General features: G+C 54.4%; 1 protein-coding gene and 1 long non-coding RNA gene across 2 annotated transcripts; both read left to right on the top strand.

The window, feature by feature from the left end:
- Positions 1-455: 455 nt before the first annotated feature.
- On the top strand, positions 456-16,234 carry LOC135534327 (uncharacterized; the record flags this gene model as incomplete). Its single annotated transcript, XM_064961362.1, has 6 exons — positions 456-2,910; positions 5,721-5,981; positions 9,736-9,750; positions 11,873-11,991; positions 12,484-12,598; positions 16,035-16,234. Coding segments are annotated over exons 1-6 (2,516 nt in total), but the record flags the coding sequence as incomplete, so codon positions are not given.
- On the top strand, positions 6,308-9,569 carry LOC135534329 (uncharacterized). Its single transcript, XR_010454665.1, has 3 exons — positions 6,308-6,389; positions 8,873-8,918; positions 9,528-9,569. It is a non-coding gene; the product is annotated as an uncharacterized LOC135534329 (long non-coding RNA).
- Positions 16,235-27,338: the final 11,104 nt, after the last annotated feature.

Genomic DNA, 27,338 nt, shown 5'->3' with positions numbered 1-27,338 from the left:
CCCGACGTGTCGTCAGTCGGCCGCTCCGGCAGAGCCATAACCCCGGGTCACAGCTCTGCCCACGGCTCCACAGAGTCCCTCGGTGAAAAGGAAAAATGTGGAATTCTGGACAATTCTAAAATTCTGGATGAGGAGGATATTCTTGATTTAGGAGTGGTGGCCTTTGACCCGGAAGCTCCGTGGCAACCCGGGACGACGAGGGGAACAGGGGGAGGGAGAGACAGGAATTCCCCACTGTCTGGTGGAGGCTGTGTTTAGGCAGATTTCCATGGTGACGACGAGAGGCCCGTGGCTTTCTCCGAGTCGATTGGTCAGAGGGTGAGGAAAGAGAGGAGGAGTAGAACTAGGAAGACAGACTCTGATAGGCTGGAGCCTGCTGTCATAGTGAAGGACGCGAGCCAATCAGTGAGCGAGGGGATGGAGAGAGAGGATGGAGGAGGGAAGTTGGTGGGAGAGAGGGTGAGGGATGGGGGAGAGAGGGTGAGGGATGGGGGAGAGAGGGTGAGGCCTGAGTTGTTGGAGTTTGTTGGAGACTGGCCTTCAGAGGAGGTACTGGAGCAAAGAAGAGGAGGAGGAGGAAGGAATGGAAGGCGCGCTGGGAGGGAGGGAGAGAGAGGTGGTGAGGGGGAGGAGGCAGATCCCAGAGGCAGCCAATCAGAAGGGCATCCTGGTCGCGGGCCTCATGTCACAGAGTTCCAGAAGCTTCTAGAGCTCTTACAGACAGGTGTTGACTCCTTCCCCCTGCCCACCTTCCCCTCCCCCGTCCCCTCCCTTAGCTCAGACCGTTCCCTTGGAGAAGGAGGAGAGAGGGGTGAGGCAGGAGGGAGGAGAGGGGAGGCTGATAAAGACAGAGTCCTGAGTCGGGAGGAATTACCTGACTGTGTGTTGGCTGACCCTAACTCAACCCAGGTGGTTGGATCCAACACCGTGGAGCAGAGGGAGGGAGAGACCATTCAGGCTGCCGGAGAGGGGGGGACTCGGGGTTTAGTTGAGAAAGACTTGTTGGAGGTAGGAGGAAGCCATCTTGGTAAGGTCAGTCAGTGTACTGATAGTGACAGCCATGTTGGTGAGGTCAGTCAGTGCACGGACGCTAGTGAGACCAGGATGGAAGGTGAAGTCGGCCATCTTGGTCGGGGCAGTCAGTGTACTGATAGTGACAGCTATATTGTTGAGTGCAGTGTGGAAGCTGGTGAAGGCAGCCATGTTGGTGAGGTCAGTCAGTGTACTGACGCTAGTGAGACCAGGATGGAAGGTGAAGTCGGCCATCTTGGTGGGGGCAGTGAGGAGCAGAGGCAGAGTCGCTGGGCTGAGAAACAGTGCAAGCTGGCGCTCACCTTCACAAACCACACCCCTCCCTCCCCCAAACCACAGACAGACCCTGACCTCGACCCTAATCTCGACTCTGACCTCGACCCTAATCTCGACTCTGACCTTGCCCCTGACCTTAACCCTAACTCAGACCTCAACCCTAATCTCGACTCTGACCTCGACCCTAATCTCGACTCTGACCTCGACCCTAATCTCGACTCTGACCTCGACCCTGACCTTAACCCTAACTCTGACCTTGCCCCTAATCTCGACTCTGACCTCGACCCTAATCTCGACTCTGACCTCGACCCTAACCTTAACCCTAACTCTGACCTTGCCCCTAATCTCGACTCTGACCTTGCCCCTAATCTCGACTCTGACCTCGACCCTAACCTTAACCCTAACTCTGACCTTGCCCCTAATCTCGACTCTGACCTTGCCCCTAATCTCGACTCTGACCTCGACCCTAACCTTAACCTTAACTCTGATTTTGCCCCTAATCTCGACTCTGACCTCGACCCTAACCTTAACCCTAACTCTGACCTTGCCCCTAATCTCGACTCTGATCTCGACCCGAACCTCGACCTTAACCCTAACCTCGACTCTGACCTTGCCCCTGACCTTAACCCTAACTCTGACCTTGACCCTAATCTCGACTCTGATCTCGACCCAAACCTCGACCTTAACCCTAACCTCGACTCTGACCTTGCCCCTGACCTTAACCCTAACTCTGACCTTGCCCCTAATCTCCACTCTGACCTTGCCCCTTATCTCCACTCTGATCTCGACCCTAATCTCCACTCTGATCTCGACCCTAATCTCGACCCTAATCTCGACTCTGATCTCGACCCTAACCTCGACCCTAACCTCAAACCTGACCTCAACCCTAATCTCGACTCTGACCTTAACCCTAATCTCCACTCTGATCTCGACCCTAATCTCGACTCTGATCTCGACCCTAATCTCGACTCTGATCTCGACCCTAACCTCGACCCTAACCTCAAACCTGACCTCAACCCTAATCTCGACTCTGACCTTAACCCTAACCTTAACCCTGACCTCGACTCTGACCTTAACCCTAACCTCAACCTTGACCTCGACTCTATCCTTAACCCTAACCTCGATCTCAACCCTAACCTCAGCCCTAACCTCGACCCCGACCTCTACCCTAATCTCAACCCTGACCTCTACCCTAACCCCCACCGCCCCTCCCCTCCTCCGTCATTGGCCGACACAGATCGCTCCTCCCAGACCGACCCGCAAGACTTTGCCTTCCTCTGGCGTCTCGACCACAATCGTCGCGACAACCCAACCGTGGCCGCGGGATACCACTTTCCCCCTAACAACACCCTCGCCATTCTCCACGGCAACCCTTCCCGTTTCCTCCCAGAGGTCTCGGCGGCGGTCTCGGCGGGCGTTGCGGTTCACCCCTCCGGCCAGCGCGTGGTGCCATACCGTGTGACGCACGAGAAGGGGAGCCAGGTGGAGGAGAGGGAGCTGGAGGAGGGCCGGACCAGACAGCAGAACCTCGTCATTCTCAGGCGCCATTTTAAACTGGTCAACAGACACACTCTGGAGGACCTCTATGACAAGTGTCAGCAGGTCGGGGTGTTTGCTGTTTATTATTATTGTTGTTGTTGTTTATTTTGTGTTGGTGTTATTATTATTGTTTGTTGTGTGTTGTTGTTTATTGTGTGGTGTTATTGTTGTTTATTGTGTGGTGTTATTGTTATTATTGTTTATTGTGTGTTGTTGTTTATTGTGTGTTGTTGTTTATTGTGTGGTGTTGTTTATTGTGTGGTGTTGTTGTTATTATTGTTGTTTATTGTGTGTTGTTGTGTTGGCTGAGGCTCTATCTGTGTAAAGGAAGAAAGCCTTGTCTGAGCCAGAGCAGCCTATTTGCTCTTTCCCTATTGGTTCCTGCCCTATTCCCTCTTGCCCTATTGGTTCCTGCCCTATTTCCTCTTTCCCTATTGGTTCCTGCCCTATTCCCTCTTGCCCTATTGGTTCCTGCCCTATTTCCTCTTTCCCTATTGGTTCCTGCCCTATTTCCTCTTTCCCTATTGGTTCCTGCCCTATTTCCTCTTTCCCTATTGGTTCCTGCCCTATTTCCTCTTTCCCTATTGGCTCCTGCCCTATTTCCTCTTGCACTATTTCCTCTTGCCCTATTGGTTCCTGCCCTATTTCCTCTTGCCCTATTTCCTCCTGCCCTATTTCCTCTTGCACTATTTCCTCTTGCCCTATTGGTTCCTGCCCTATTTCCTCTTTCCCTATTGGTTCCTGCCCTATTTTCTCTTGCCCTATTGGCTCTTGCCCTATTGGCTCCTGCCCTATTTCCTCTTTCCCTCTTGGTTCCTGCCCTATTTCCTCTTGCCCTATTGGCTCCTGTCCTATTTCCTCTTGCCCTATTGGCTCCTGTCCTATTTCCTCTTGCCCTATTGGCTCCTGCCCTATTTCCTCTTGCCCTATTGGTTCCTGCCCTATTTCCTCTTGCCCTATTGTCTCTTGCACTATTTCCTCTTGCCCTATTTCCTCTTTCCCTATTGGCTCCTGCCCTATTTCCTCCTGCCCTATTTCCTCTTTCCCTATTGGCTCCTGCCCTATTTCCTCCTGCCCTATTTCCTCTTGCCCTATTGGTTCCTGCCCTATTTCCTCCTGCCCTATTTCCTCCTGCCCTATTTCCTCTTGCACTATTTCCTCTTGCCCTATTTCCTCTTGCACTATTTCCTCTTGCCCCATTTCCTCTTGCCCCATTTCCTCTTGCCCCATTTCCTCTTGCCCCATTTCCTCTTGCCCCATTTCCTCTTGCCCTATTGGCTCCTGCCCTATTTCCTCTTGCCCTATTCCCTCTTGCCCTATTGGCTCCTGCCCTATTTCCTCTTTCCCTATTGGTTCCTGCCCTATTTCCTCTTTCCCTATTGGTTCCTGCCCAATTTCCTCTTGACCTATTTCCTCTTGCCCAATTTCCTCTTGTCCTATTTCCTCTTGTCCTATTTCCTCTTGCCCTATTTCCTCTTGCCCTATTGGCTCCTGCCCTATTTCCTCTTTCCCTATTGGCTCCTGCCCTATTTCCTCTTTCCCTATTGGTTCCTGCCCTATTTACTCTTGCCCTATTGGCTCTTGCACTATTTCCTCTTGCCCTATTTCCTCTTGCCCTATTGGCTCTTGCCTCCCCTATGTGGGGAGGCCGTATGGCCCCTATGTGGGGAGGCCGTATGGCCCCTATGTGGGGAGGCCGTATGGCCCCTATGTGGGGAGGCCGTATGGCCCCGCCCCCTATGTGGCGAGGCAGTATGGCCCCGCCCCCTATGTGGCGAGGCAGTAGGGCCCCGTCCCCTATGTGGCGAGGCAGTAGGGCCCCGTCCCCTATGTGGCGAGGCAGTAGGGCCCCGTCCCCTATGTGGCGAGGCAGTAGGGCCCCGTCCCCTATATAGCGAGGCTGTAGGACCCCGTCCCCTATATGGCGAGGCAGTAGGGCCACGTCCCCTATGTGGCGAGGCAGTAGGGCCCCGTCCCCTATGTGGCGAGGCAGTAGGGCCCCGTCCCCTATGTGGCGAGGCAGTAGGGCCCCGTCCCCTATATAGCGAGGCTGTAGGACCCCGTCCCCTATATAGCGAGGCTGTAGGACCCCGTCCCCTATATAGCGAGGCAGTAGGACCCCGTCCCCTATATAGCGAGGCTGTAGGACCCCGTCCCCTATATAGCGAGGCAGTAGGGCCCCGTCCACTATGTGGCGAGGCAGTAGGGCCCCGTCCCCTATGTGGCGAGGCAGTAGGGCCCCATCCCCTATGTGGCGAGGCAGTAGGGGCCCCCCCATAGCGAGGCTGTAGGACCCCGTCCCCTATGTGGCGAGGCAGTAGGGCCCCGTCCCCTATGTGGCGAGGCAGTAGGGCCCCGTCCCCTATATGGCGAGGCAGTAGGGCCCCGTCCCCTATGTGGCGAGGCAGTAGGGCCCCCGGGCCCCTATGTGGCGAGGCAGTAGGGCCCCGTCCCTATGTGGCGAGGCAGTAGGGCCCGTCCCCTATGTGGCGAGGCAGTAGGGCCCCGTCCCCTATATGGCGAGGCTGTAGGACCCCGTCCCCTATGTGGCGAGGCAGTAGGGCCCCGTCCCCTATGTGGCGAGGCAGTAGGGCCCCGTCCCCTATATGGGGAGGCAGTAGGGCCCCGTCCCCTATATAGCGAGGCAGTAGGGCCCCGTCCCCTATATAGCGAGGCAGTAGGTTCCCGTCCCCTATGTGGCGAGGCAGTAGGGCCCCGTCCCCTATGTGGCGAACCAGTAGGGCCCCGTCCCCTATATGGGGAGGCAGTAGGGCCCCGTCCCCTATATGGGGAGGCAGTAGGGTCCCGTCCCCTATATAGCAAGGCCATCCTAAATTTATTTTAAATATGTCATTGGTTCCTCCCTCCCTCAGGATCTGGAGTGGACCAGTAATCTGTTGCTAGACTCTGGAGAGAGACTGTTCCTCGAGGAAGAGGATGATGATGAAGAAGAGGGTGATGAAGATCTGGACATGGCCGTACGTGTGGGGCTGGAGGAGAGGACAGAGAGGCGGGTTACGCCCCCAGGAGAGCAGGCTTCGGCCTCCAGCCGTTCTGGTAGTGAGGCGGTTGTTGTATTGGGAAGAAGGGAGGAGGAAGAGGAGGCGTGGAGGACAGGAGGGGCGTGGACAAGGGTTAGGGGTTAGTGGACTGAACCATCCGGTGTGTGGGGGCGGGGTGGCTCAGAGGAACAAAACACCCCTTGGGAGAGTCCACTCGTCTGGAGCACAGACCACCAGGAAGAGATGCGGCGGAGCAGGAAGTGGTTCGGGACTCGGAGGGCGGAGCTGGCGCAGAGCAGTGGGAGAAATGGGAGAGGGAGGAGGAGGAGGGAGACGAGGAGCTGTATTGCATAGACGAGGTGACCCAGTCGCTCCTGCCCAGCTGGAGGAGATGGAGAGAGAGAGGAGGAGGAGGAGAGGAAAGGAGGATGGAGAAGGAGAAGAGGAGGGACAGACTCGTGGACATCCAGAGTGTTGAACTGAAGCTGCCTACAGAACTGGCTCTGCAGCTGGTTGAGCTGTTTGGCCCTGTCCTACCAGGTAACACACACACACACACACACACACACCACTGACCCAGGTAACACACACACACACACACCACTGACCCAGGTAACACACACACACACACCACTGACCCAGGTAACACACACACACACACACCACTGACCCAGGTAACACACACACACACACCCCACTGACCCAGGTAACACACACACACACACCCCACTGACCCAGGTAACACACACACACACACCACTGACCCAGGTAACACATACACACCACTGACCCAGGTAACACACACACACACCACTGACCCATGTAACACACACACACACACACCACTGACCCAGGTAACACACACACACACATACACACCTCTGACCCAGGTAACACACACACACACACATACACACCTCTGACCCAGGTAACACACACACACACACCACTGACCCAGGTAACACACACACACACACACACACCACTGACCCAGGTAACACACACACACACACACACACACACACACACACCACTGACCCAGGTGACACACACACACACACCACTGACCCAGGTAACACACACACACACACACCACTGACCCATGTAACACACACACACACACACACACACACACACACACACACACACACACACACACCACTGACCCAGGACACACACACACACCACTGACCCAGGTGACACACACACACACACACACCACTGACCCAGGTGACACACACACACACACCACTGACCCAGGTCACACACACACACACACACACACACACACACACACACACACACACACACACCACTGACCCAGGTAACACACACACACACACACACCACTGACCCAGGTAACACACACACACACACACACCACTGACCCAGGTAACACACACACACACACACACCACTGACCCAGGTAACACACACACCCCACTGACCCAGGTAACACACACCCCAAACACACTCCCTCAGCTCTCCTGTGCTTGGTTGCCAGGTGTGTGTTCTCCTGATGACTACTCTGTGAGGATGGACCTCAACATGGCCAGACTGCTGCACCAGAAATGGAAGGACACTGTCCAGGTGTGTGTTACCTGAGTCAGGGTGGGGTGTGTGTTAACCTGGGTGGGGTGGGGTGTGTTACCTGGTCAGGTGGGGTGTGTGTGTGTGTGTGTTACCCTGGGTCAGGGTGGGGTGTGTTACCTGGGTCAGGTGGGGTGTGTGTGTGTTACCTGGGTCAGGTGGGGTGTGTGTGTGTTACCTGGGTCAGGTGGGGGTGTGTGTGTGTTACCTGGGTCAGGTGGGGTGTGTGTGTTACCTGGGTCAGGTGGGGGGGGTGTGTGTTACCCGGGTCAGGTGGGGTGTGGGTGTGTGTTACCTGGGTCGGTGGGGGGGTGTTAACTGGGTCAGTGGGGGGTGTGTTACCCGGGCCAGGTGGGTGGTGTGTGTGTGTTACCTGGGTCGGTGGGGGGTGTGTGTGTGTTACCTGGGTCGGTGGGGGGGTGTGTTAACTGTCAGTGGGGTGTGTGTGTTACCTGGGTCAGTGGTGTGTGTGTGTGTGTGTGTTACCTGGGTCAGGTGGGGGGTGTTACCTGGGTCAGCTGGGGTGTGTGTGTGTTACCTGGGTCAGGTGGGGTGTGTGTGTTACCTGGGTCAGTGGTGTGTGTGTGTGTGTGTGTCACCTGGCCAGTGGTGTGTGTGTGTGTGTTTACATGGGTCAGTGGTGTGTGTGTGTGTGTGTGTGTTACCTGGGTTAGTGGTGTGTGTGTGTGTTACCTGGGTCAGTGGGGTGTGTGTGTGTTACATGGGTCAGTGGTGTGTGTTTGTGTGTGTTACCTGGGTCAGTGGTGTGTGTGTGTGTGTGTGTTACCTGGGTCAGTGGTGTGTTTGTGTGTGTGTGTTACCTGGGTCAGTGGTGTGTGTGTGTGTGTGTGTGTGTTTACCTGTCAGTGGTGTGTGTGTGTGTTACCTGGGTCAGCGGTGTGTGTGTGTGTGTTTACATGGGTCAGTGGTGTGTGTGTGTGTGTGTACCTGGGTCAGTGGTGTGTGTGTTTACCTGGGTCGGTGTGTGTGTGTTACATGGGTCAGTGGTGTGTGTGTGTTTACCTGGGTCAGTGGTGTGTTACCTGGCCGTGGGGGTGTGTGTGTGTGTTACCTGGGTCAGTGGTGTGTGTGTGTGTGTTACCTGGGTCAGTGGTGTGTGCGTGTTACCTGGGTCAGTGGGGGGGGGGTGTGTTACCTGGGTCAGTGGTGTGTGTGTGTTACCTGGGTCAGTGGTGTTTGTGTGTGTGTGTTACATGGGTCAGTGGTGTGTGTGTGTGTGTTTACCTGGGCCTGTGGGTGTGTGTGTGTGTGTTACAGGTCATGGTGTGGTGTGTTACCTGGCGGTGGTGTTACCTGGCCGGGTGTGTGTGTGTGTGTGGTGTGTGTGTGTGTATACATGGGTCAGGGTGTGTGTGTTACATGGGTCAGTGAGTGTGTGTGTGTGTGTTTTAAGTCTGCGGTTGTCTTTCTAGGAGAAGCAGAGACAAGCAGCACTCTCCTACCATCTACTACAAGAGAGTGAGTACACACACACACACACACACACACACACACACACACCACTGACCCATGTAACACACACACACCACTGACCCATGTAACACACACACACCACTGACCCATGTAACACACACACACACCACTAACCCAGGCAACACACACACACACACACACACACCACTGACCCAGGTAACACATACACACACACACACACACACACACATAATATAGTTTTGTGTCTTACTGTAATATAATATAGATTTGTGTCTTACTGTAATATAATATAGTTTTGTGTCTTACTGTAATATAATATAGTTTTGTGTCTTACTGTAATATAATATAGATTTGTGTCTTACTGTAATATAATATAGTTTTGTGTCTTACTGTAATATAATATAGATTTGTGTCTTACTGTAATATAATATAGTTTTGTGTCTTACTGTAATATAATATAGATTTGTGTCTTACTGTAATATAATATAGATTTGCTGATACATCATCCGTGTGGAATCTTTCGCAAGTTACAGTTTGTTTTAAAGATCCTAAAAACTACAAAACTACGGGTAAACTAAAACTTCATTACCCATGTTTTCCTGTTCTATCCTGCTCTACTTCCTGGTTTACCAGGCTCTGTCCACTGGGGCGAATCACAGACGGCCAAAACCGGGCTCAGGGACGGGTCACGCCCAGCTCACTTCCTGATTGGTCCAGACGGCTTTGCCTCCGAGCGGCCAATCGGAGGCTCGGGATGAGTTGCCAATCCTGACCACTGGGAGGTAGTCCCCGCCCCTCATGTCTCTCTCAGGAGACATCACACTGAAGAGCCGGCCTACAGGAGAACATGGAGAGGGTAACACACACACACACACACACACACACACACACACACACACACACACACACACACACACACACACTGGCATCACCCTTCACCTTCTGATTTGACCTGTCTCTCTCTCCTCCCCCTCAGTCTGGTCCAGGTGGTGTTAACAGGAGAGATGGAGACTCAGCCTCTGACCTGTCTCTCTCTCTCCTCCCTCAGTCTGGTCCAGGTGGTGTTAACAGGAGAGATGGAGACTCAGCTCTCTGACCTGTCTCTCTCCTCCTCAGTCTGGTCCAGGTGGTGTTAACAGGAGAGATGGAGACTCAGCTCTCTGACCTGTCTCTCTCCTCCTCAGTCTGGTCCAGGTGGTGTTAACAGGAGAGATGGAGACTCAGCTCTCTGACCTGTCTGTCTCTCTCCTCCTCAGTCTGGTCCAGGTGGTGTTAACAGGAGAGATGGAGACTCAGCTCTCTGACCTGTCTCTCTCTCCTCAGTCTGGTCCAGGTGGTGTTAACAGGAGAGATGGAGACTCAGCTCTCTGACCTGTCTCTCTCTCCTCCTCAGTCTGGTCCAGGTGGTGTTAACAGGAGAGATGGAGACTCAGCTCTCTGACCTGTCTCTCTCCCTCCTCAGTCTGGTCCAGGTGGTGTTAACAGGAGAGATGGAGACTCAGCTCTCTGACCTGTCTCTCTCTCCCTCCTCAGTCTGGTCCAGGTGGTGTTAACAGGAGAGATGGAGACTCAGCTCTCTGACCTGTCTCTCTCTCCTCCTCAGTCTGGTCCAGGTGGTGTTAACAGGAGAGATGGAGACTCAGCTCTCTGACCTGTCTCTCTCTCCTCAGTCTGGTCCAGGTGGTGTTAACAGGAGAGATGGAGACTCAGCTCTCCTGACCTGTCTGTCTCTCCTCCTCAGTCTGGTCCAGGTAGTTAACAGGAGAGATGGAGACTCAGCTCTCTGACCTGTCTCTCTCTCCTCCTCAGTCTGGTCCAGGTGGTGTTAACAGGAGAGATGGAGACTCAGCTCTCTGACCTGTCTCTCTCTCCTCCTCAGTCTGGTCCAGGTGGTGTTAACAGGAGAGATGGAGACTCAGCTCTCTGACCTGTCTCTCTCTCCCCCCCTCAGTCTGGTCCAGGTGGTGTTAACAGGAGATGGAGACTCAGCTCTCTGACCTGTCTCTCTCTCCTCAGTCTGGTCCAGGTGGTGTTAACAGGAGAGATGGAGACTCAGCCTCTGACCTGTCTCTCTCTCCTCCCTCAGTCTGGTCCAGGTGGTGTTAACAGGAGAGATGGAGACCAGCTCTCTGACCTGTCTCTCTCTCCTCCTCAGTCTGGTCCAGGTGGTGTTAACAGGAGAGATGGAGACTCAGCTCTCTGACCTGTCTCTCTCTCCTCCTCAGTCTGGTCCAGGTGGTGTTAACAGGAGATGGAGACTAGCTCTCTGACCTGTCTCTCTCCTCCTCAGTCTGGTCCAGGTGGTGTTAACAGGAGAGATGGAGACTCAGCTCTCTGACCTGTCTGTCTCTCTCCTCCTCAGTCTGGTCCAGGTGGTGTTAACAGGAGAGATGGAGACTCAGCCCTCTGACCTGTCTGTCTCTCCTCCTCAGTCTGGTCCAGGTGGTGTTAACAGGAGAGATGGAGACTCAGCTCTCTGACCTGTCTCTCTCTCCTCCTCAGTCTGGTCCAGGTGGTGTTAACAGGAGAGATGGAGACTCAGCTCTCTGACCTGTCTCTCCTCCTCCTCAGTCTGGTCCAGGTGGTGTTAACAGGAGAGATGGAGACTCAGCTCTCTGACCTGTCTCTCTCCTCCTCAGTCTGGTCCAGTTGGTGTTAACAGGAGAGATGGAGACTCAGCTCTCTGACCTGTCTCTCTCAGTCTGGTCCAGGTGGTGTTAACAGGAGAGATGGAGACTCAGCTCTCTGACCTGTCTGTCTCTCCTCCTCAGTCTGGTCCAGGTGGTGTTAACAGGAGAGATGGAGACTCAGCTCTCCTGACCTGTCTCTCTCCTCCTCAGTCTGGTCCAGGTGGTGTTAACCAGGAGAGATGGAACTCAGCTCTCTGACCTGTCTCTCTCCCTCCTCAGTCTGGTCCAGGTGGTGTTAACAGGAGAGATGGAGACTCAGCTCTCCTGACCTGTCTCTCTCCTCCTCAGTCTGGTCCAGGTGGTGTTAACAGGAGAGATGGAGCTGCCATGATGAAAGAGTCTCAGCTGTTTGACCTGTTCCCCAGCATGGACAGACACTTCCTACAGGACATCTTCAGAGACCACAAGTACACACACACACACACACACACACACACACACACACACACACACACACACACACAGAGTTACATACACACACACACACACAGAGACACACACACACACACACACACACACACACACACAGTTACAGTCCACAGAGACAGACACACACACACACACAGAGTTACAGTACACAGAAACACACACACACACAGTTACAGACACACACACACACACACACACAGTTGCAGTCCACAGAGACACACACACACACAGTTACAGACACATCACACACACACACACACACACACACACACACACAGTTGCAGTCCACAGAGACACACACACACAGTTACAGACACACACACACACACAGTTACAGTCCACACACACAAACTTAAATCGGGGTAGGGGTGTGTTAGTGTTTCATATATAAATAGTAGTAGCTAATGTGTGTGTGTGTGTGTGTGTGTGTGTGTGTGTGTGTGTGTGTGTGTGTGTGTGTGTGTGTGTAGTTACTGTCTGGTGCAGACAGAGCAGTTTCTGAGGTCTATGTTGGACGAGGGCCCTGTGAGGAACGTTGTGGCCCCAGAGCACACCCCCCGTACTCAGAGCAAGGATCGAGACAAGGTACACACACACACCCCCCGTACTCACAGCAAGGATCAAGGTACACACCACCATCGCCACCTGCCTCCCCTTCCAAGCATCACCACCTGATCCCCCTTCCAAGATCACTCACCTGCCCTACCACCTGCCTCCTTCCAAGCATCACTCACCTGCCTCGAGACAAGCATCACTCACCTGCCATTCCAAGCTCACCTGCCTCTCCTTCCAAGCATCACTCCTGCCTCCTTCCTAGCATCACTCACCTGCCTCCCTTCCAAGCATCACTCACCTGCCTCCCATTCCAAGCGTCACCACCTGCCTCCCCTTCCAAGCATCACTCACCTGCCTCCCCTTCCAAGCATCACCACCTGCCTCCCTTCCAGCCATCACCTGCCTCCCCTTCCAGGCATCACTCACCTGCCTCTCCTTCCAGGCATCACTCACCTGCCTCCCTTCCAGGCATCTCTCACCTGCCTCTCCTTCCAAGCATTACTCACTCACCTGCCTCCCCTTCCAGGCATCTCTCACCTGCCTCCCCTTCCAGGCATCTCTCACCTGCTTCCCCTTCCAGGCATATGTTACCTGCCTCCCCTTCCAAGCGTCACTCACCTGCCTCCCCTTCCAAGCGTCTCTCACCTGCCTCCCCTTCCAGGCATCTCTCACCTGCCTCCCCTTCCAGGCATCTCTCACCTGCCTCTCCTTCCAAGCATTACTCAACTGCCTCCCCTTCCAGGCATCTCTCACCTGCCTCCCCTTCCAAGCATCTCTCACCTGCCTCCCCTTCCAGGCATCTCTCACCTGCTTCCCCTTCCAGGCATATGTTACCTGCCTCCCCTTCCAAGCATCACACACCTCATTTATTCACGATGGAGAGGTGGATTCAGACCCTGGTCTGTGTTCTGTTGTTGATTCTGACCCTGGTCGGTGTTCTGTTGTTGATTCAGACCCTGGTCGGTGTTCTGTTGTGTTCTGTTGTTCTGATGGATTCAGACCGGTGTTCTGGTCAGACCCTGGTCGGTGTTCTGTTGTTGATGGAGACCCTGGTCGGTGTTCTGTTGTTGATGGAGACCCTGGTCGGTGTTCTGCTGTTGATTCAGACCCTGGTCGGTGTTCTGTTGTTGATGGAGACCCTGGTCGGTGTTCTGTTGTTGATGGAGACCCTGGTCGGTGTTCTGTTGTTGATGGAGACCCTGGTCGGTGTTCTGTTGTTGATGGAGACCCTGGTAGGTGTCCTGTTGTTGATGGAGAGGTGTTCTGGTGTTCTGTTGTTGATTCAGACCCTGGTTGGTGTTCTGTTGTTGATTCAGACCCTGGTCGGTGTTCTGTTGTTGATTCAGACCCTGGTCGGTGTTCTGTTGTTGATGGAGACCCTGGTCGGTGTTCTGTTGTTGATTCAGACCCTGGTCTGTGTTCTGTTGTTGATTCAGACCCTGGTCGGGTGTTCTGTTGTTGATGGAGACCATGGTCGGTGTTCTGTTGTTGATGGAGACCCTGTTCTGTTGTTGATGTTCTGTTGTTGATTCAGACCTGGTCGGTGTTCTGTTGTTGATTCAGACCCTGGTCGGTGTTCTGTTGTTGATTCAGACCCTGGTCGGTGTTCTGTTGTTGATGGAGACCCTGGTCGGTGTTCTGTTGTTGATTCAGACCCTGGTCGGTGGTCTGTTGTTGATTCAGACCCTGGTCGGTGTTCTGTTGTTGATTCAGACCCTGGTCGGTGTTCTGTTGTTGATTCAGACCCTGGTCGGTGTTCTGTTGTTGATTCAGACCCTGGTCGGTGTTCTGTTGTTGATGGAGACCCTGGTCGGTGTCCTGTTGTTGATTCAGACCCTGGTCGGTGTTCTGTTGTTGATGGAGACCCTGGTCGGTGTTCTATTGTTGATGGAGAGGTGGATTCAGACACTGGTCGGTGTTCTGTTGTTGATTCTGACCCTGGTCGGTGTTCTATTGTTGATGGAGAGGTGGATTCAGACACTGGTCGGTGTTCTGTTGTTGATTCTGACCCTGGTCGGTGTTCTGTTGTTGATTCAGACCCTGGTCGGTGTTCTGTTGTTGATTCAGACCCTGGTCGGTGTTCTGTTGTTGATTCAGACCCTGGTCGGTGTTCTGTTGTTGATTCAGACCCGGTGTTCTGTTGTTGATTCAGACCCTGGTCGTTCTGTTGTTGATTCAGACCCTGGTCGGTGTTCTGTTGTTGATGGAGACCCTGGTCGGTGTTCTATTGTTGATTCAGACCCTGGTCGGTGTTCTGTTGTTGATTCAGACCCTGGTCGGTGTTCTGTTGTTGATGGAGACCCTGGTCGGTGTTCTGTTGTTGATGGAGACCCTGGTCGGTGTTCTGTTGTTGATGGAGACCCTCATTCAGACCCTGGTCGGTGTTCTGTTGTTGATTCAGACCCTGGTCGGTGTTCTGTTGTTGATTCAGACCCTGGTCGGTGTTCTGTTGTTGATGGAGACCCTGGTCGGTGTTCTGTTGTTGATTCAGACCCTGGTCGGTGTTCTGTTGTTGATTCAGACCCTGGTCATGGAGACCCTGGTCGGTGTTCTGTTGTTGATTCAGACCCTGGTCGGTGTTCTGTTGTTGATGGAGATGGAGAGGTGGATTCAGACCTGGTCGGTGTTCTGTTGTTGATTCAGACCCTGGTCGGTGTTCTGTTGTTGATTCAGACCCTGGTCGGTGTTCTGTTGTTGATTCAGACCCTGGTCGGTGTTCTGTTGTTGATTCAGACCCTGGTCGGTGTTCTGTTGATGATTCAGACCCTGGTCGGTGTTCTGCTGTTGATTCAGACCCTGGTCGGTGTTCTGTTGTTGATTCAGACCCTGGTCGGTGTTCTGTTGTTGATGGAGACCCTGGTAGGTGTCCTGTTGTTGATGGAGAGGTGGATTCAGACCCTGGTCGGTGTTCTGTTGTTGATTCAGACCCTGGTCGGTGTTCTGTTGTTGATTCAGACCCTGGTCGGTGTTCTGTTGTTGATTCAGACCCTGGTCGGTGTTCTGTTGTTGATTCAGACCCTGGTCGGTGTTCTGTTGTTGATTCAGACCCTGGTCGGTGTTCTGTTGTTGATTCAGACCCTGGTCGGTGTTCTGTTGTTGATTCAGACCCTGGTCGGTGTTCTGTTGTTGATTCAGACCCTGGTCGGTGTTCTGTTGTTGATTCAGACCCTGGTCGGTGTTCTGTTGTTGATGGAGAGGTGGACCCTGTTCGGTGTTCTGTTGTTGATTCAGACCCTGGTCGGTGTTCTGTTGTTGATTCAGACCCTGGTCGGTGTTCTGTTGTTGATTCAGACCCTGGTCGGTGTTCTGTTGTTGATTCAGACCCTGGTCGGTGTTCTGTTGTTGATTCAGACCCTGGTCGGTGTTCTGTTGTTGCAGTTGATATATTGGAGCAGCAAAGTTGATCTCTACCCCTCCTCCTCTCTTTCTCCCCCACTCCTCTCACTCCCTCTATCCCCCCTCTCAGAGGCGTGCAGCAGCAGCAGCAGTGGCCCCTCCACAGTCCCTCTCTCAGTACCAGGATGTGGAGGACCCAGAGTATGAGGACTACCGGGCCGAGGCCAGGCTGCAGAGAGGCAGGCAGCTGGAGAGCTTCAGCAAGGCCGCAGAGGCTTACAGACAGGGACGCAGAGATGTAGCCTCCTACTATGGACAACAGGTGGGGGGGTTACAGACAGGGACGCAGAGATGTAGCCTCCTACTATGGACAACAGGTGGGGGGGGAATACAGACAGGGACGCAGAGATGTAGCCTCCTACTATGGACAACAGGTGGGGGGGTTACAGACAGGGACACAGAGATGTAGCCTCCTACTATGGACAACAGGTGGGGGGTTACAGACAGGGACGCAGAGATGTAGCCTCCTACTATGGACAACAGGTGGGGGGGGGGGTTACAGACAGGGACAAAGAGATGTAGCCTCCTACTATGGACAACAGGTGGGGGGGGGGGTTACAGACAGGGACACAGAGATGTAGCCTCCTACTATGGACAACAGGTGGGGGGTTACAGACAGGGACGCAGAGATGTAGCCTCCTACTATGGACAACAGGTGGGGGGTTACAGACAGGGACAAAGAGATGTAGCCTCCTACTATGGACAACAGGTGGGGGGGACAGGGACAGAGATGTAGCACTATGGACAACAGGTGACAGACAGGGACACAGAGATGTAGCCTCCTACTATGGACAACAGGTGGGGGGGTTACAGACAGGGACACAGAGATGTAGCCTCCTACTATGGACAACAGGTGGGGGGGTTACAGACAGGGACACAGAGATGTAGCCTCCTACTATGGACAACAGGTGGGGGTTACAGACAGGACACAGAGATGTAGCCTCCTACTATGGACAACAGGGGGGGGTTACAGACAGGGACACAGAGATGTAGCCTCCTACTATGGACAACAGGTGGGGGTTACAGACAGGGACGCAGAGATGTAGCCTCCTACTATGGACAACAGGGGGGTTACAGACAGGGACACAGAGATGTAGCCTCCTACTATGGACAGGGTGGGGGGTTGCACAGGGACACAGAGATGTAGCCTCCTACTATGGACAACAGGTGGGGGGGGGTTACAGACAGGGACACAGAGATGTAGCCTCCTACTATGGACAACAGGTGGGGGGGTTACAGACAGGGACACAGAGATGTAGCCTCCTACTATGGACAACAGGTGGGGGGTTACAGACAGGGACACAGAGATGTAGCCTCCTACTATGGACAACAGGTGGGGGGGTTACAGACAGGGACGCAGAGATGTAGCCTCCTACTATGGACAACAGGTGGGGGGGTTACAGACAGGGACGCAGAGATGTAGCCTCCTACTATGGACAACAGGGGTGGGGGGTTACAGACAGGGACACAGAGATGTAGCCTCCTACTATGGACAACAGGTGGGGGTTACAGACAGGGACGAGAGATGTAGCCTCCTACTATGGACAACAGGGTGGGGGTTACAGACAGGGACGCAGAGATGTAGCCTCCTACTATGGACAACAGGTGGGGGTTACAGACAGGGACGCAGAGATGTAGCCTCCTACTATGGACAACAGGTGGGGGGTTACAGACAGGGACGGAGATGTAGCCTCCTACTATGGACAACAGGTGGGGGGGTTACAGACAGGGACGCAGAGATGTAGCCTCCTACTATGGACAACAGGTGGGGGGTTACAGACAGGGACACAGAGATGTAGCCTCCTACTATGGACAACAGGTGGGGGGGGGTTACAGACAGGGACGCAGAGATGTAGCCTCCTACTATGGACAACAGGTGGGGGGGGTTACAGACAGGGACACAGAGATGTAGCCTCCTACTATGGACAACAGGTGGGTGGGGGGGTTACAGACAGGGACACAGAGATGTAGCCTCCTACTATGGACAACAGGTGGGGTGGGGGGGTTACAGACAGGGACACAGAGATGTAGCCTCCTACTATGGACAACAGGTGGGGGGGTTACAGACAGGGACACAGAGATGTAGCCTCCTACTATGGACAACAGGTGGGTGGGGGCCATACAGACAGGGACACAGAGATGTAGCCTCCTACTATGGACAACAGGTGGGGGGGGTTACAGACAGGGACACAGAGATGTAGCCTCCTACTATGGACAACAGGTGGGGGGGGGCTTACAGACAGGACGCAGAGATGTAGCCTCCTACTATGGACAACAGGTGGGGGGTTACAGACAGGGACACAGAGATGTAGCCTCCTACTATGGACAACAGGTGGGTGGGGGTTACAGACAGGGACACAGAGATGTAGCCTCCTACTATGACAACAGGTGGGGTTACAGGACAGGGACGAGAGATGTAGCCTCCTACTATGGACACCAGGTGGGGGGTTACAGACAGGGACGCAGAGATGTAGCCTCCTACTATGGACAACAGGTGGGGGGGGTTACAGACAGGGACACAGAGATGTAGCCTCCTACTATGGACAACAGGTGGGGGGGTTACAGACAGGGACGCAGAGATGTAGGGCCCCTACTATGGACAACAGGTGGGGGCTTACAGACAGGGACACAGAGATGTAGCCTCCTACTATGGACAACAGGTGGGGGTTACAGACAGGGACACAGAGATGTAGCCTCCTACTATGGAGACAGGGACGCAGAGATGTAGCCTCCTACTATGGACAACAGGTGGGGGGGTTACAGACAGGGACGAGAGATGTAGCCTCCTACTATGGACAACAGGTGGGGGGGGTTACAGACAGGGACACAGAGATGTAGCCTCCCTACTATGGACAACAGGTGGGTGGGGGTTAGACAGGGACGGCAGAGATGTAGCCTCTTACCATGGACAACAGGGTGGGGGTTACAGACAGGGACACAGAGATGTAGCCTCCTACTATGGACAACAGGTGGGGGGGGGTTACAGACAGGACACAGAGATGTAGCCTCCTACTATGGACAACAGGTGGGGGGTTACAGACAGGGACGCAGAGATGTAGCCTCCTACTATGGACAACAGGTGGGGGGTTACAGACAGGGACACAGAGATGTAGCCTCCTACATGGACAACAGGTGGGGGACAGGGACACAGAGATGTAGCCTCCTACTATGGACAACAGGTGGGGGGTTACAGACAGGGACACAGAGATGTAGCCTCCTACTATGGACAACAGGTGGGGGTTACAGACAGGGACACAGAGATGTAGCCTCCTACTATGGACAACAGGTGGGGGGTTACAGACAGGGACACAGAGATGTAGCCTCCTACTATGGACAACAGGTGGGGGTTACAGACAGGGACACAGAGATGTAGCCTCCTACTATGGACAACAGGTGGGTGGGGGGGGTTACAGACAGGGACGCAGAGATGTAGCCTCCTACTATGGACAACAGGTGGGGGGGTTACAGACAGGGACACAGAGATGTAGCCTCCTACTATGGACAACAGGTGGGGGGGTTACAGACAGGGACACAGAGATGTAGCCTCCTACTATGGACAACAGGTGGGTGGGGGGTTACAGACAGGGACACAGAGATGTAGCCTCCTACTATGGACAACAGGTGGGGGGGTTACAGACAGGGACACAGAGATGTAGCCTCCTACTATGGACAACAGGTGGGGGGGGGGCTTACAGACAGGGACACAGAGATGTAGCCTCCTACTATGGACAACAGGTGGGGGGTTACAGACAGGGACACAGAGATGTAGCCTCCTACTATGGACAACAGGTGGGGGGTTACAGACAGGGACGCACAGAGATGTAGCCTCCTACTATGGACAACAGGTGGGGGGTTACAGACAGGGACGCAGAGATGTAGCCTCCTACTATGGACAACAGGTGGGGGTTACAGACAGGGACGGAGATGTAGCCTCCTACTATGGACAACAGGTGGGGGGTTACAGACAGGGACACAGAGATGTAGCCTCCTACTATGGACAACAGGTGGGGGGGGTTACAGACAGGGACACAGAGATGTAGCCTCCTACTATGGACAACAGGTGGGGGGGGTTACAGACAGGGACACAGAGATGTAGCCTCCTACTATGGACAACAGGTGGGGGGTCGCAGACAGGGACACAGAGATGTAGCCTCCTACTATGGACAACAGGTGGGTGGGGGGTTACAGACAGGGACACAGAGATGTAGCCTCCTACTATGGACAACAGGTGGGGGGTTATAGACAGGGACACAGAGATGTAGCCTCCTACTATGGACAACAGGTGGGGGGGGGGTTACAGACAGGGACACAGAGATGTAGCCTCCTACTATGGACAACAGGTGGGGGGGTTAGACAGGGACACAGAGATGTAGCCTCCTACTATGGACAACAGGTGGGGGGGGGCTACAGACAGGGACACAGAGATGTAGCCTCCTACTATGGACAACAGGTGGGGGGTCACAGACAGGGACAGAGATGTAGCCTCCTACTATGGACAACAGGTGGGGGGTTACAGATGGGACACAGAGATGTAGCCTCCTACTATGGACAACAGGTGGGGGGGGGTTACAGACAGGGACACAGAGATGTAGCCTCCTACTATGGACAACAGGTGGGGGGTTACAGACAGGGACACAGAGATGTAGCCTCCTACTATGGACAACAGGTGGGGGGTTAGCAGACAGGGACACAGAGATGTAGCCCTACTATGGACAACAGGTGGGGGGGGTTATGACAGGGACACAGAGATGTAGCCTCCTACTATGGACAACAGGTGGGGGGGGTTACAGACAGGGACACAGAGATGTAGCCTCCTACTATGGACAACAGGTGGGGGGGGTTACAGACAGGGACGCAGAGATGTAGCCTCCTACTATGGACAACAGGTGGGGGTTACAGACAGGGACACAGAGATGTAGCCTCCTACTATGGACAACAGGTGGGGGGGTTACAGACAGGGACACAGAGATGTAGCCTCCTACTATGGACAACAGGTGGGGGGGGGGTTACAGACAGGGACACAGAGATGTAGCCTCCTACTATGGACAACAGGTGGGGGTTACAGACAGGGACACAGAGATGTAGCCTACTATGGACAACAGGGGGGGGTTACAGACAGGGACACAGAGATGTAGCCTCCTACTATGGACAACAGGTGGGGGGGGTTAGACAGGGACACAGATGTAGCCTCCTACTATGGACAACAGGTGGGGGGTTACAGACAGGACACAGAGATGTAGCCTCCTACTATGGACAACAGGTGGGGGGGTTACAGACAGGGACACAGAGATGTAGCCTCCTACTATGGACAACAGGTGGGGGGGGGACGGATGTAGCCCTACAGACAGGGACACAGAGATGTAGCCTCCTACTATGGACAACAGGTGGGGGGTTACAGACAGGGACACAGAGATGTAGCCTCCTACTGGTGGACAACAGGTGGGGGGGGGGTTACAGACAGGGACACAGATATGTAGCCTCCTACTATGGACAACAGGTGGGGGGGGGGTTATAGACAGGGACACAGAGATGTAGCCTCCTACTATGGACAACAGGTGGGGGGGTTATAGACAGGGACGCAGAGATGTAGCCTCCTACTATGGACAACAGGTGGGGGGGGGGGTTACAGACAGGGACACAGAGATGTAGCCTCCTACTATGGACAACAGGTGGGGGGGGGTTATAGACAGGGACACAGATGTAGCCTCCTACTATGGACAACAGGTGGGGGGGGGCTACAGACAGGGACACAGAGATGTAGCCTCCTACTATGGACAACAGGTGGGGGGGTTACAGACAGGGACACAGAGATGTAGCCTCCTACTATGGACAACAGGTGGGGGGGGGGGGGTTACAGACAGGGACACAGAGATGTAGCCTCCACTATGGACAACAGGTGGGGGTTACAGACAGGGACACAGAGATGTAGCCTCCTACTATGGACAACAGGTGGGGGGGGGGGGGGGTTACAGACAGGGACACAGAGATGTAGCCTCCTACTATGGACAACAGGTGGGGGTTACAGACAGGGACACAGAGATGTAGCCTCCTACTATGGACAACAGGTGGGGGGTTACAGACAGGGACGCAGAGATGTAGCCTCCTACTATGGACAACAGGTGGGGGGTTACAGACAGGGACAGAGATGTAGCCTCCTACTATGGACAACAGGTGGGGGGTTACAGACAGGGACACAGAGATGTAGCCTCCTACTATGGACAACAGGTGGGGGTTACAGACAGGGACACAGAGATGTAGCCTCCTACTATGGACAACAGGTGGGGGGGAGGTTACAGACAGGGACACAGAGATGTAGCCCCCTACTATGGACAACAGGTGGGGGGGGTTACAGACAGGGACGCAGAGATGTAGCCTCCTACTATGGACAACAGGTGGGGGGTGACAGGGACGCAGAGATGTAGCCTCCTACTATGGACAACAGGTGAGACAGGGACACAGAGATGTAGCCTCCTACTATGGACAACAGGTGGGGGGGGTTACAGACAGGGACACAGAGATGTAGCCTCCTACTATGGACAACAGGTGGGTGGGGGTTACAGACAGGGACACAGAGATGTAGCCTCCTACTATGGACAACAGGTGGGGGGGGTTACAGACAGGGACACAGAGATGTAGCCTCCTACTATGGACAACAGGTGGGGGGGTTACAGACAGGGACACAGAGATGTAGCCTCCTACTATGGACAACAGGTGGGGGGTTACAGACAGGGACGAGAGATGTAGCCTCCTACTATGGACAACAGGTGGGGGGGGTTACAGACAGGGACACGGAGATGTAGCCTCCTACTATGGACACAGGTGGGGGGGGGGTTACAGACAGGGACACAGAGATGTAGCCTCCTACTATGGACAACAGGTGGGGGGGGTTACAGACAGGGACACAGAGATGTAGCCTCCTACTATGGACAACAGGTGGGGGGTTACAGACAGGGACACAGAGATGTAGCCTCCTACTATGGACAACAGGTGGGGGGGGTTACAGACAGGGACACAGAGATGTAGCCTCCTACTATGGACAACAGGTGGGGGTTACAGACAGGGACACAGAGATGTAGACAGGGACTGTACTATGGACAACAGGTGGGGGGTTACAGACAGGGACACAGAGATGTAGCCTCCTACTATGGACAACAGGTGGGGGGGTTACAGACAGGGACACAGAGATGTAGCCTCCTACTATGGACAACAGGTGGGGGGGGTTACAGACAGGGACACAGAGATGTAGCCTCCTACTATGGACAACAGGTGGGGGGTTACAGACAGGGACACAGAGATGTAGCCTCCTACTATGGACAACAGGTGGGGTTACAGACAGGGACACAGAGATGTAGCCTCCTACTATGGACAACAGGTGGGGGGGTTACAGACAGGGACACAGAGATGTAGCCTCCTACTATGGACAACAGGTGGGGGGTTACAGACAGGGACACAGAGATGTAGCCTCCTACTATGGACAACAGGTGGGGGGTTACAGACAGGGACGCAGAGTATGTAGCCTCCTACTATGGACAACAGGTGGGGGGGGGTTACAGACAGGGACACAGAGATGTAGCCTCCTACTATGGACAACAGGTGGTGGGGGGGTTACAGACAGGGACGCAGAGATGTAGCCCCTACTATGGACAACAGGTGGGGGGGGGGCTACAGACAGGGACACAGAGATGTAGCCCACTATGGACAACAGGTGGGGGGTTACAGACAGGGACGCAGAGATGTAGCCTCCTACTATGGACAACAGGTGGGGGTGGCCACACAGGACGAGATGGACTATGGACAACAGGTGGGGGTGGGGGCTAGAGATGTGGCCTCCTACTATGGACAACAGGTGGGGTTACAGACAGGGACGAGAGATGTAGCCTCCTACTATGGACAACAGGTGGGGGGGGGTTACAGACAGGGACACAGAGATGTAGCCTCCTACTATGGACAACAGGTGGGGGTGGGGTTACAGACAGGGACACAGAGATGTGGCCTCCTACTATGGACAACAGGTGGGGGGGTTACAGACAGGGACACAGAGATGTAGCCTCCTACTATGGACAACAGGTGGGGGGGCTACAGACAGGGACACAGAGATGTAGCTCCTACTATGGACAACAGGTGGGGGGTTACAGACAGGACACAGATGTAGCCTCCTACTATGGACAACAGGTGGGGGGGGTTACAGACAGGGACACAGAGATGTAGCCTCCTACTATGGACAACAGATGGGGGGTTACAGACAGGGACACAGAGATGTAGCCTCCTACTATGGACAACAGGTGGGGGACAGGGACACAGAGAGGTAGCCTCCTACTATGGACAACAGGGGGGGGTTACAGACAGGGACACAGAGATGTAGCCTCCTACTATGGACAACAGGTGGGGGGTTACAGACAGGGACACAGAGATGTAGCCTCCTACTATGGACAACAGGTGGGGGGGGGGTTACAGACAGGGACACAGAGATGTAGCCTCCTACTATGGACAACAGGTGGGGGGGGGGGGGGGGTTACAGACAGGGACACAGAGGATGTAGCCTCCTACTATGGACAACAGGTGGGGGGTTACAGACAGGGACACAGAGATGTAGCCTCCTACTATGGACAACAGGTGGGGGTTACAGACAGGGACACAGAGATGTAGCCTCCTACTATGGACAACAGGTGGGGGGTTAGACAGGGACACAGAGATGTAGCCTCCTACTATGGACAACAGGTGGGGGGGAGGCTACAGACAGGACACAGATGTAGCCCTACTATGGACAACAGGTGGGGGGGGTTACAGACAGGGACACAGAGATGTAGCCTCCTACTATGGACAACAGGTGGGTGGGGGGTTACAGACAGGGACGAGAGATGTAGCCTCCTACTATGGACAACAGGTGGGTGGGGGGTTACAGACAGGGACACAGATGTAGCCTCTACTATGGACAACAGGTGGGGGGTTACAGACAGGGACACAGAGATGTAGCCTCCTACTATGGACAACAGGTGGGTGGGTTACAGACAGGGACACAGAGATGTAGCCTCCTACTATGGACAACAGGTGGGTGGGGGGGTTACAGACAGGGACACAGAGATGTAGCCTCCTACTATGGACAACAGGTGGGGGGGGACAGGGACACAGAGATGTAGCCTCCTACTATGGACAACAGGTGGGGGTTACAGGGACACAGATGTAGCCTCCTACTATGGACAACAGGTGGGGGTTACAGACAGGACGCAGAGATGTAGCCTCCTACTATGGACAACAGGTGGGTGGGGGTTGCAGACAGGGACACAGAGATGTAGCCTCCTACTATGGACAACAGGTGGGGGGGGTTACAGACAGGGACACAGAGATGTAGCCTCCTACTATGGACAACAGGTGGGGGTTACAGACAGGGACACAGAGATGTAGCCTCCTACTATGGACAACAGGTGGGGGGTTACAGACAGGGACGAGAGATGTAGCCTCCTACTTATGGACAACAGGTGGGTGGGACAGGGACAGAGATGGTGCCTCCTACTATGGACAACAGGGACGACAGAGATGTAGCCTCCTACTATGGACAACAGGTGGGGGGGGTTACAGACAGGGACGCAGAGATGTAGCCTCCCTACTATGGACAACAGGTGGGGGGTTACAGACAGGGACACAGATGTAGCCTCCTACTATGGACAACAGGTGGGGGGGGGTTACAGACAGGGACACAGAGATGTAGCCCCTACTATGGACAACAGGTGGGGGGGGGGGTTACAGACAGGGACACAGAGATGTAGCCTCCTACTATGGACAACAGGTGGGGGGGGGGTTACAGACAGGGACACAGAGATGTAGCCTCCTACTATGGACAACAGGTGGGGGGATGTAGCACTATGGACAACAGGTGGGACGACAGGGACACAGAGATGTAGCCTCCTACTATGGACAACAGGTGGGGGTTACAGACAGGGACACAGAGATGTAGCCTCCTACTATGGACAACAGGTGGGGGGGGGTTACAGACAGGGACACAGAGATGTAGCCTCCGTCTATGGACAACAGGTGGGGGGGGTTAAGAAGACAGGGACACAGAGATGTAGCCCTACTATGGACAACAGGTGGGGGGGGTTACAGACAGGGACACAGAGATGTAGCCTCCTACTATGGACAACAGGTGGGGGGTTACAGACAGGGACACAGAGATGCAGCCCTACTATGGACAACAGGGTGGGGGTTACAGACAGGGCCACAGAGATGTAGCCTCCTACTATGGACAACAGGTGGGGGTTGCAGATAGGGACACAGAGATGTAGCCTCCCAGCTATGGACAGGTGGGTGGGGTTGTGACAGGACGCAGAGATGTAGCCTCCTACTATGGACAACAGGTGGGGTGGGGGGGTTACAGACAGGGACACAGAGATGTAGCCTCCTACTATGGACAACAGGGTGGGGGGGGGGGTTACAGACAGGGACGCAGAGATGTAGCCTCCTACTATGGACAACAGGTGGGGGGGGTTACAGACAGGGACACAGAGATGTAGCCTCCTACTATGGACAACAGGTGGGGGGTTACAGACAGGGACACAGAGATGTAGCCTCCTACTATGGACAACAGGTGGGGGGGGTTACAGACAGGGACACAGAGCTGTAGCCTCCTACTATGGACAACAGGTGGGGGGGTTACAGACAGGGACGCAGCGATGTAGCCTCCTACTATGGACAACAGGTGGGTGGGGGGTTACAGACAGGGACGCAGAGATGTAGCCTCCTACTATGGACAACAGGTGGGGGGTTACAGACAGGGACACAGAGATGTAGCCTCCTACTATGGACAACAGGTGGGGGGTTACAGACAGGGACGCAGAGATGTAGCCTCCTACTATGGACAACAGGTGGGGGGTTACAGACAGGGACGCAGAGATGTAGCCTCCTACTATGGACAACAGGTGGGGGGGTTACAGACAGGGACACAGAGATGTAGCCTCCTACTATGGACAACAGGTGGGGGGTTACAGACAGGGACACAGAGATGTAGCCTCCTACTATGGACAACAGGTGGGGGGGGTTACAGACAGGGACACAGAGATGTAGCCTCCTACTATGGACAACAGGTGGGGGGGGTTACAGACAGGGACACAGAGATGTAGCCTCCTACTATGGACAACAGGTGGGTGGGGGTTACAGACAGGGACGCAGAGATGTAGCCTCCTACTATGGACAACAGGTGGGGGGTTACAGACAGGGACACAGAGATGTAGCCTCCTACTATGGACAACAGGTGGGGGGGTTACAGACAGGGACGCAGAGATGTAGCCTCCTACTATGGACAACAGGTGGGGGGGGGTTACAGACAGGGACACAGAGATGTAGCCTCCTACTATGGACAACAGGTGGGGGGGTTACAGAC

This window comes from Oncorhynchus masou, unplaced genomic scaffold (genome assembly GCF_036934945.1).
Source record: "Oncorhynchus masou masou isolate Uvic2021 unplaced genomic scaffold, UVic_Omas_1.1 unplaced_scaffold_3261, whole genome shotgun sequence".
Classification (NCBI taxonomy): domain Eukaryota; kingdom Metazoa; phylum Chordata; class Actinopteri; order Salmoniformes; family Salmonidae; genus Oncorhynchus; species Oncorhynchus masou.
This window is presented reverse-complemented; position numbering and strand designations above follow the sequence as displayed.